We start from the raw sequence: 11826 nt of genomic DNA on the forward strand, positions 1-11826 counted from the left end.
GTGTCTCTCTATATAGAGTATCACGTGCTTCACATACAACCAAAACCAAATATCTATACCTGCAGCACCGTGAATAACCATTGGATCCAATTCATGCAATTAATTTTAGATTGATCCATTTCATGAACGCACAAAAAGAGGAAGAATCACACGAACATTGCGTCTAGATTCATCACATAAAAATGAAACATTAATTCACGAGACATATATAAATAGAGGTTTAACCCAACATGCATTTTCAAACTGTCATAACATTAATCTCTCTCTAGATTTTCTTTTCAAGAAAACATGGCGGATACGTTTGTTAAGGTTAATGCTAACAATGGCAACAAACGTAGCCACGAAAACGGCGTCGTTGAGAGCAAAGACGCAAAGAAGCTTCAGAAATACAGCAATGGGAATGACCACCATAACGTGGACCCAGCCGCTGCATTAGCAGACGTCCGCCATGAATTCGGGGAACACGGCGGTGTTAACATGTCGATCGAACCATCTGCGACATACACCGTCATGGAGCCGGACCATCTCCGACAAATGTTTGTCGGAGAGCGTGGTCCCCATACTGATTCCTTCGTCTACAGCCGTCATTTTAACCCAACCGTCCTCAATCTCAGCCGTAAGCTGGCAGCGCTCGAAGGCACCGAGGCGGCCTATGGCACTGCCAGTGGCATGTCCGCCATTGCATGTGCTTTGCTACAGCTTTTGAATTGCGGAGGACATTTGGTGGCTTCTAGTACTCTCTATGGTGGAACCCACTCCCTCATCGAGCATTTCCTTGCCAGAACATGCAACATAACAGCAACTTTTGTTGATATCGCCGATTTGGAAGAGGTGGAGAATGCGATTGTGGAAGGGAAGACAAAAGTGCTGTATTTTGAATCTATGGCGAATCCAAGCTTGAAGGTGTCGAATATTCCTGAGCTGGCTAGAATTGGACACAAGAAGGGAGTGACTGTGGTTGTTGATAACACGTTTGCTCCCATGGTGATTTCTCCGGCTCGTCTTGGGGCAGATGTCGTCATTCACAGCCTCACCAAATTTATCAGCGGAGGTGGTGACATCATTGCAGGTTTACCTCTATCTTTAGTATTTCCTTTTAAACAAAATCATCTTAAATTTTTCTATAGGAAGTAAAATGAGTTTTGCATATGTTTAAAAAGTATTTGATGTTAATATTTTTTATTATATAGGAAGTAATTTGAGTTTTGAGTTATGATATTTTAAGTTTTAAAATGAATATTTACAGAAATATGGATTAAATTGTCCAATGTAATGATGAAACATAATTTTAATTTACACCGCAATTAAGTCCGATGTAGATGTGCAGGGTCTGCATCAACAATATTGGTTGGAATCTGCAATTTAACCATGCATGCATTATGTGTAATAAATAATTTTAATCTTGAAAATTGACAGGAGCTGTGTGTGGAACTAAAAGCTTTGTGAATTCCTTGATGGACCTTCAACAAGGTGGAGTAATGCTGTTAGGTCCAACAATGAATGCAAAGGTAGCATTTGAAATCTCAGAAAGAATCCCACATTTGGCCATTCGGATGAAAGAACATAGCCGTCGTGCATTGGAATATGCGACTAGGCTCAAGAAACTTGGAATCAAAGTCCTTTACCCAGGCTTAGAAGATCATCCACAACACGAACTTTTGAAATCCATAGGCAATAAGGAGTATGGATTTGGTGGAATTCTTTGCATTGACGTGGGATCAGCGGCAAAGGCTAATCAGGTGATGAATTACTTGCAAAACTACTCTCAATTTGGTTTTATGGCAGTTAGTTTAGGGTACTACGAAACCCTAATTTCTTGCTCTGGGAGTAGCACAAGTAGTGAGATGAATGAAGAGGAACAGAAACGTGCTGGAATCACACCTGGACTTGTGAGGATATCTGTTGGATATGTTGGAACATTGGAGCAGAAATGGAGTCAGTTGGAAAAGGCAGTTACTAAATTTAATCTTGAAAATGAAAAGAAGGAGAAGTGAAGTTTTTAAATTTTCGAATAATTCAGTGTTATGAATAAATTCTAATCATCTCCTTTTGTTTTTTAAAAATGTTAGAGAGAGATGTGACATTGTCATGTAACTTGTCACATTAGTTTTTAGCCATATTAATTCAATAAAAACTCATTAACCTATCATATTATACAACTTTCTTTTAAAATTATTTTTAAGTTGGCAAAATATTAGTTTCTACTAATAATGCATGTTTTATTTTCTTTTAACATTATATATTGTTAATGTGGTGGTTATTTCATGGTCTATCAATATAAATATTATATTAATAAATTAAGAATTATATTATGAGTTTAATTGTAATGGTGGTGTAAATTTTTTTAAAAAAATTTAAAATAAAAATTAAATAATTCAAATAAATCAGCAGATTAATTCTAAAGTATTTTTACATATCAATTAAATTCTTATATCATAAATCAACATATTAATTGAATTCTTATAATACATCTTTTTACCTATAACTATATATAAATACATAGGAGAAAATGGAGTCATCTATTTTATTTTCATATTTATCCGTTGCCTAGTTATTAGAATTTCTATTGATTATTAAAATGAAAAGAAAAAAAAAACAAATACCAAATACCCACGTAAGAACATTGTAACATAACTTTGTTCGCATATGATTTTCGCGCGAACAATCTCTAATCTTTTATTGAGGTTTATTTGCAGGATCAACTACAAAATCTTAGACTAAGTGTTAAGTATATGGGGTATTTTGTTGGAATGTTTGGATTAAGGAAACGATAGGCAAAAATTGACGGTAAAAGGGTGCATTTAAAATAAATGAACAAAAAAGCAAGATAAGACTGTAAATGGCAAAACAGATAAAAAGACATGGTAATTTAAATTGCTTGAAGATAAATGGGAAGCAAGTATACATTTTTGCAGAAATGAACTCTTTTCTCTTAGACGCTTGATACTTTGAGTGTTTTCCTTTTGCAATGTTACATACGTCACCTCCCTTGAACTAGAAATCAAATCTAATTAAATAGTAATACAAAATAATTGCTACATGATCGTTGGCCATTTACAATGTCCCACGCATCTGAACTTGTAAACCCACGTCTTTTGCAACTTCCCCCACGTTCTGCTCAACTGATTATATCAATTTTTGCTTGCTTGGTTTCGACTTCGACCAGCTCACCCTCGTCGACCTCCTTTCGCCCTGACTTATGACCTTCTTGATTGTCGAACCGCTTCAACTATGTTCACCCTTCTCGACCCTTCGTCTTATAATTTCGTTCTTCTTGCTTCAATTTTTTCTCTCCGACACAGTCAAAAATTTTTGGCTAACAAATTACCCCCTAAAAGGCCAGTTTCGACTAAGAAACGTTTCGATCGAGAAACTTGGCGTTTTGACTTTCCCAATTTCGACTAGGCGTCTAATCATTGATGATGTCATGCATAATGATGACACCTTTCTGCGCCACGATTTCCAAGGGGAAATGTCATCATTTGCAGCTACTTCCTAGGTCGTGGGTTTTCAACTACCTCTACTAACTTTCCCACTACCATTGAATCGGACAGTTGTCAGCCATCGACTGACTCTTGATTCCATTTTGTCTGCTTATAAATATCATTTTTCTACATTTTCTATTTTTCTCTATTCTTCTTCATTTGCGCATTTTTCTTGCAACTTTTAGAACAATACTTTCCTCATTCCCTTTCTTTCCTACATTGCAATAGCCTCATCTGCTAATGTTGTGGATACAGTTACACACGATACTGGTAACAATCTCATTGCTTTCAACCTTGCTGAAAAAGAGAGTTTAACCATTGTTCCTCAACCACCTTCAAATGACCCATCCAAAGTGGAAACTTGGCAACGACAAATACTCATTTCCTTCATGGTGGTTGAGAAACTTCTCGCCTTCCATGGACTACTCCCAGAAGAGAGAACGCAACCCAGAAAAGTTCAGAAATTTTTTCCTTACTTCACCATGTTGTTCCTGCTGCTTTCGAGAATGTTGGCATCATCGATCTCAAGTTTATGGACCCAAAAGCCAGAGTTTTCCTGGGAAGGTTCGACTAACATCTTTCACCTTCCCTGTGGGATGCTGACGCCCACTCTCTTTGACGTGGAAGCCATCATCGGTCTTTCAACTTTGGGCGAAACCTTCGACCCAACTCATCCAACAGAGACCAAGTTTTCTTTCAAACGTCCAAGTCTTAAACTTTATATTGTTGATCATCATGTCAAATATGTTGATGAAGTTTTTGATGAGGAACATATTTCCTTTCTAACTCTGTGGCTTTCTTACTACGTGTTTTATCCTGGCTCTCTACAAATAGCCAAGAGCTTCATTCCTCTAGCGATTCAGCTACACGAGGGTCGAAAAATATCATTGGGGAAACTTTTGTTGGTGTCCCTTCATCATTAATTGAGACTTGCCTCCTTGAAGCTGAAACTCCTACATTCCACTCCTAAGGCTTTGAACCTGTCGGGCCCTCTGTGGTTGCTACAACATTGGCTAAACGCCACTTTTGAATACAAACTGGATTAACCAGTGTCATAGCAGATTATGCGCTTAACGCAGGAACGCTCGATCGAAGGTGTTCGACTGGACTTGACTACTTGTCAAGAGGTTCCTAATAAAACCCTCTTCATGAAGTATACAAATTTATTCAGCGAAACCACCACCTTCATGTCGGGCATGGCTCCTTTTATGGATCGAAACTTTGGTCTGACATGTTTTACAAATCCCTTTTCCTGGAGTCTCTCTACAAATGGCTGCACAATCGAACGCTGTGTGGAGAGTATTTCGGACTCCTACAATGATGTCTTTCAGAATCGAGACCGGGTCGAAAGGGTATGGGTTCATGAATTACCAACCCAACCCGGTGGTTCGAAAATTTTGGTCTAAGCCAAATGCTGCCAAAATATTTGGTGTCTGATTCTTCTAACATCGTGTGGGATGGTCGACAATTGACCATCGACGACCATGTGGCTTTCCTGAAGTTCCATAAGAAAACTCAACAACTTGAACTTCCTGTGTTCAAATTCCAAAATTCCTTCTTCACCACTGAAGACTTTGATAAATGATGGAGTTCCTATCAACGTTAATACTTCTCCAGCTCGATGTTTTTGTAGAAACTGGTCGATGCCTTTTCTGTTTTAGATGGCGAATCATCCACTCCAACTGCTCCTACCGAGGATGCCCGAATCTTCGATGATGCTGAGAATCCTCCTAAAAAGGTAACCACTGTTTTTTCTGGATTTTCTTTTATTCGTTAGGAAAACAAACTGACTATTTGGTGAATTTTCTCTCCAGGGTCACAAACATGCCTCAGCTGTGTCGGCCCTAAATAGGCCCAAAAAAAACCAAAAACATCAGTCGCTGAAGGTGAGGGTTCTGATACCAGCATGCATTCTCACATCTTACCTTCTTCGACGATCCCAACTTCAACTCCATCCACCCCTCTCAAGAAGAAGAAAAAGGTTTCAGCAAAAAAACTAGCTCAAAAACCGTTTCTTCGAGCGCTGCAAAGACTTCCACTCTTGACAACCTCGATGAGGTCTTTAAGTTTATTGGTTACGAAGAGCCTATTCCAGCTTCTCCTCCCGAACCTACGACTCTTAAGGTATTGGACATTCTTCTTCATCTAATTTCTTGTGAGATTATCCCTTGATACTAATTTTGCGTTCTTGCCTCAGGGTTCTCTGGCTAAGTCGACCTGCATTGCAAACGCTGATGATGCAGCCGTAGTTGTGGCTTCGACGAATCCTACTGATCCCTTGAACCCTCAAAGGAAATATGAGTTATGAAGCGTTTCGCCTGAGACCAATCAAAATCTCGACATTCAGAAAATTTAGGCCCCTTCAACTGCTGTTGGCGAAGGTACATCCCATATCACTCTTACTCCGGAGGAGGTTCTATCCATGAAGCAGCAGAATCCGGCAGAGACTTTGAGAAAGCTGCAGAAACTTAGCCTAGCGTTAACTAAGGTTCAACCCTCTTCCTCGACTACCACGCCTACTCCAGAAATGGATGCTTCTGTCAATCTCAAACTCTAACAACTGAAAAGCTATTTGTTTGAGTGTGAGGTTTTGACTGTCGTCGAAGAGGAAGAGGCCTTGGGACTCGACATCCTCAAGCTGCTTTACAAGCTTGCTCGACACAAGCTTCCTGCTCTTGTGGCCAAGTACCTGATTAAATTTGAAGCTTTCTTTACGCAATTGGTCAAAGACCTTACTCTTTGTCGACACAATGACTTTCAATTTAAGACGAAGATCAACGAGATGAGATGAGAGTGGGATTTTAGTAAAGTTTGTGAGAGAAAGCTCAATGATTCTGAGGCCAAGAAGCAAGAACGTCTCAACAGACAACAAGCCCTTGACCAGCAAATCTCATACTATCAAGCTCAAATAGCTGAACTTGCCAAGAAGATTGCTGAAGTCGAGGAACAAAAGGCATTCTTGGATTCAACTGAACCTCTCCCGGCTCAAGGCGTTGTCGACCAGGAGATTCTCAAGAGGATTGCACATGGTGAGAAGGCCCTTGAAATCATAGAAAGGATTGGCCAACTACAAAAGAAGAAAGGCCTCATTGACAGCAGGATTAGACATGAGAATGCCATTTTTGAAGATTTTAAGTCTAGGTTTCCTGTCTGATGTATTTCTTTGTCGAGACAATTGTAACTCTGATTGACGATTTTGTATGCCATCTTGGATTTTATAATTAATGATCAGTTCCATTACATTTTTATTTGAATCTCTTAGAGCATAGGTTTATATATTTTCAAATATTTCCCATTTACCCTTAAGATTCGTCAATCAATACCCAGCTCTTGAATTTGGTAGGCATTATTAGTAAATGTTTGGATTACTTGAAATGGTCCTTCCCAATTTGGTGACCATTTTCCTAAAGTTCGATCTCTTCGGTCCATAGGTAAAATCACCTTCCAAATGTAATCATTTATTGCAAGAGTTTTTATCTTAACCCTTTTATTGTACGCTTTGGCCACACACGCTTTTTGTCGTTTCAACATGTCGATTGCAGCCAACCTTTCTTCGTCTAAATCAGTCATTTCGTCGAACATCAGTCTCCAATATTGTTTTAAAGGAATGTCATTTTGTCGTTGCACCCTAACTAATTGTAAACAGATTTCTGCAAGCAACACGGCATCATGCCCAAATGTCATACGAAAATGCATTGAATTAGTTGCCTCCTTTGGGGATGTTCGACAAGCCCATAGAATTTTGTCTAATGTCTTATGCAAATTCTTAGGTTTCTTGGCAATGTTTTTTTTATTAAACCAATTATCACTTTATTGGTTGCCTCAACTTGGTCATTTGCTTGGGCATTGTAAGGTGTGGAAGTAACCAACTTGAATCTCGTTTCAGCAGCAAACTCTTGCATCTTTTGACCCACAAAAATTGAACCTTGGTCTGTAGTAATGGTTTTAGGAATTCCAAACCTATACACGATGTGTTTTTGAATGAATTCGATCACAACCTCTTGATCCACTTTTGTCAAAGGTATAGCTTCTATCCATTTTGTGAAATAGTTTATCCCTACTAGGATAAATTCTTATTGTTTCGACGAGGCTGGTCGAATCTCACTGATGATATCTAATGCCCAACTTCGAAAGGGCCAGGCTTGATAATTGCATGCAACTCGCTGGCTGGCACATGTTGGATGCTTGTGTGTATCTGACATTCTTGACACCCTTTGACGAAGTAAACATTGTCCTTTAACACACTTGGCCAATAAGCACCTTGTCGAAATAATAACCATTTCATTTTATGTCCAGCTTAGTGGGCCCCACATATTCCACTGTGTACCTCAGACTATGCTTATGTGTCTCCAAGTCACTCGAGCAACACTCCTTCTAGAGTCTTTTTTAACTCATTTCCCAGACTACATAGCTTAACGCTCTATACTTGATTTTCCTGTCAGTGTTTCCGACTGGATTTTCTAGGTACTCTATGATTGGTTTTCTCCAATCAGACTGTGATAAATTGTCAATGGCAAAAACTTCATGTCTTTTAAATTTTTACTAAATACATCTCCCCCACACAGTTTTTGGGATTGCCATTTTGGGTGACGACGACACCATTTTTTCTTTCACCTTAATAAAATCCTTGAGCCTATCTTTCGAAACTTTATACCCAGATGCAAATTTTGCTAAATCATTAGCTTCTTGATTCTTTAATTTAGGCACATGTGAGATGCTGACAACCTCAAAGTACTTTAATAAGTGTTTCGCCATTTCAAAATACATTAGCATATTTTCTTTAATGCACTTATATTCTCGTGTGATTTGTTTGATCACTAGCTCTGAATCACCTTTAATCTCGACCTTCTTGGCACCTAAATCCCTCAAGAATTTGAGGCCAGTGGTTAGGGCTTCATATTCTGCTTCATTATTGGAACACTTTCCGTCGATTTTACATTTGATCTTCGTCAGAATGTCTTGTGTGGATAATATTAAGATCCCAATGCCTGTTCCATTTTTGTGACTTGACCCGTCGAAGTATAACCTCCAAGGGTTTGTGTCAACCATGTTTAATGATGGTTCGACTATTGCTTGATCTATAATAAAATCTGCCACTATATGGCCTTTCTAGCCCTCAAAGGCATATATGTTAAAGAAAATTCATTTAATGCTAGTGCCCATTTCCCAATTCGACTATGTAGAAAGGGTTTAGGCAACATGTGTTTACTGACATCACAATGAGATGAAACAAAAGCATCAACTGGTTTTATATATTGCTTTAATTTCATACATGGGAAGTACAAGCATCGTCACAGTTTTTCAATCATATTGTACCTAGTTTCAGCATCTATTAAAATTCGACTGAGGTAATAGATGGGACTTTCGACACCACTGTCATCCTCTTGTGCTAACATACTTCCTATGATCGTGTCCAACTCAACAATATACAACCTCATATTCTTATTCATACTATGTGGAAATAAAATGGGAGGCTTTGTGAGGTACACTTTGATGGCGTTGAAAGCCTCTTGTTGCTCTCGCCCCCAGTGAAAATCACTTTCCTTCTTGATCTTGAGCAGTGGCAAAAAAAACTTCGTCTTGCCACTTAGATTTGATATAAATCTTCTCAAGAAGTTTATCTTCCCCAACAAAGACTGGAGTTGCTTCTTTGTCGAAGGAGGCTTGAGATCCAAAATTGCTTTTGTTTTGTTTTGATTGATCTCGATGCCTTTTTTGTGACACCCCGATAATAATATGGAAATTATTTAAATTAAGTTAATAATATATTTATTAATTAATTAGATAATTGGATTATTATTATTATTATTTTGGAATTATTGAATTATTATTATTATTGGAATAATAATTATTTGAAAATATATATAAGCTGGAATAAGTAAAAAGAGTTCATTTTGGAAAATAAGGTTTTCACGTGAAACTCAGAGAAGCGGCTGAAAGAGGCAGAGCAAGAGGAAGAGTTAGAGAGCTTGGGTTGGAGAACGGAGAAGCTTGAAAGCTCAAAGTTGCCGGATTAACTCAGGTAAGGGGGGTTTATCGTCGTTTAATGGGTATTATGGGTTAGCATGTAATGGGTAGTGATAAACCGTTGAATTGACCCTAATTGGGATTGTTGAATGCTGAAAATTTTGATGGATATGTCGTGTAAAAACTGGAATTTGAACCTGTAATTGAGTGTGTTGTAAATTCCCTAACGTATAGCTTTTTACGGAATTGGAATCGGAGGTCCGGAAGTCCTCCAACGGCGGAAAATGCGGAGAATTCTGCATTCTGCTTTGTGTTAACGCAGGAACTGCTGTTTTGTCTGCGTTAACCGGTTAACCCAGGGTGTTAACCGGTTAACACTGTTGCGAATTGTGAAATTAGTGTTGTTTTGCCTGCGTTAACCGGTTAACCCAGGGTGTTAACCGGTTAACACTGTTGCGTTTTGCCAGAAAGTGTGTTTATGCTGCGTTAACCGGTTAACCCAGGGCGTTAACCGGTTAACACTGTTGAAAAGTGAGAAAATTGACATTTTAATGTTGTGTACATAATTGATGTTTGGCCTATGGTAGCGTATGGTGTGATAGGGATTAATTCCCACTATTTTGAGCAGTATAGGTATTAGTAGAGTGTGCTAATACTGTGGTTAATTATTTAACATGATATGATGTTTTGATACATGTTTTGATGATGTTGATAGTATGCATAATGTTGTGAATGTACATGTTATGTATGCAATTGTGAATGGACTGTTGTATGGCTTAGAGTGTGAGCATATGTCCATTGTGGATTTTGTTGTTGATGTTGCATTGCTAGATGATTAGCATGCATATTGTGGCCTTTAGGGTGGTAGCTAATTCCCATGGTGAGGAATTAGTGAGTTAGTCATTTTGGACTGTTGTTGATGTTTGCATGCTAGGTGATTAGCGTGCATAGCATGGCCCATTTGGGGTGGTAGCTAATTCCCATGGTGAGGAATTAGTGAGTGAGTCACTAGGTCTCAAATGAGTGGGACTAGTGGGCTTGGTAGCCGTGCCTGGATTTGGACGGTGAGGTGAACTATATGTTCACAAAGAGTCGGTACCGCATGCATGGAGTCTCATTGCATAATTGATATATGGCGTATAATATGAATGGATGTATTCCAGTATTATATGTGTGTGTGTTGTGTGTTGTGTGTTGTGTGTTGTGTTGATGTTGAGTATGATTGAGTTGACATTGCTGTTACTGAATGTGTAATCTGATTTGGGTGATGAAATGTGTTATTTACTTAGCATTACATGATGTTTTATAATGCTTATTATATCGATTGAGGAACTCACCCTTACAACTATTTTTCAGGTAACGAGCAATGAGTTGAGTAGAAGCTAATGCTTGGAGTCTAGTGTAGTCTCCTTAGTGGGTCGTGCTCTGATAGATGTAACATCGGGATGGGATGTTTTTATTTTGTTGAATAATTTCACATGTGATATGTTACATGTTTTACATGATTGATGAGATTTCTATCCGCTGCGGTTTATGCAAATGTTTATGTTTGGATTAATAAAAGAGCATGACAGTTATTGTGTTGAACTGTGTGACACCCTTGATTGCATATTACTCTGATTGACGTATTGTTATTTTAACTAAATAATTGGGGTATTTAGAAGGGTGTTACATTAGTGGTATCAGAGCATAGTCGGTCGAGTCGAGTCGTAATTATTCTGTTTCCCCTGTACGGGATAGGTGTTGTGTAACCCTATCAGTACTTATTGTCTTAGCTTGTTGGGTTTTCAGAATAGAGATGGCTGGAAGAGGTAGAGATGATGCTGCGATTGCTGAGGCTCTGGGCATGCTAGCTGGAGTACTTGGAGGGAATCCGAATGTGATGGGAATGGGAGCTGCTCGTCAACTGAGTGAGTTCCAGAAGAACAATCCTCCAATGTTCAAGGGAGCATACGATCCAGATGGCGCTCAGAAGTGGTTGAAGGAGATAGGGAGAATCTTCCGAGTGACTGAGTGTGCTGATAACCAGAAGGTCAGGTTCGGTACGCATATGCTATCAGAAGAAGCTGATGATTGGTGGGTTGCTACCCGCACTGAGTTGGAAACTGCTGGGAATGCTGAAATCACTTGGGCTATGTTCAGAGAGAGATTCCTGAGGAAGTATTTTCCAGAGGATGTTAGAGGAAAGAAAGAGATAGAGTTCTTGGAATTGAAGCAGGGCAATCGGTCGGTTACTGAGTATGCTGCTAAGTTCACAGAGCTGTCGAAGTATTACACTCCCTATAGTGAGGCTGTTGGAGAATTTTCGAAATGTGTGAAGTTTGAGAACGGGTTGCGTCCCGAGATCAAACAGGCTATTGGATATCAGCGGATC

General features: G+C 38.9%; 2 protein-coding genes across 2 annotated transcripts; one reads left to right on the plus strand and one right to left on the minus strand.

Moving 5' to 3' along the window:
- The first annotated feature begins 237 nt into the window (after positions 1-237).
- On the plus strand, positions 238-2175 carry LOC127083418 (methionine gamma-lyase). The gene is made up of 2 exons (XM_051023729.1): positions 238-1069; positions 1417-2175. Exons 1-2 carry the CDS (start codon positions 289-291, stop codon positions 1992-1994), a joined length of 1359 nt encoding a protein of 452 aa, XP_050879686.1. The 5' UTR covers positions 238-288; the 3' UTR covers positions 1995-2175.
- Positions 2176-8027: 5852 nt separating this feature from the next.
- On the minus strand, positions 8028-8534 carry LOC127079966 (uncharacterized). The gene has a single exon (XM_051020314.1). The coding sequence runs from the start codon at positions 8532-8534 to the stop codon at positions 8028-8030; it is 507 nt and encodes a 168-aa protein (XP_050876271.1).
- Between the last annotated feature and the right edge of the window lie 3292 nt (positions 8535-11826).

This window comes from Lathyrus oleraceus, chromosome 5 (assembly GCF_024323335.1).
Source record: "Lathyrus oleraceus cultivar Zhongwan6 chromosome 5, CAAS_Psat_ZW6_1.0, whole genome shotgun sequence".
NCBI lineage: Eukaryota > Viridiplantae > Streptophyta > Magnoliopsida > Fabales > Fabaceae > Lathyrus > Lathyrus oleraceus.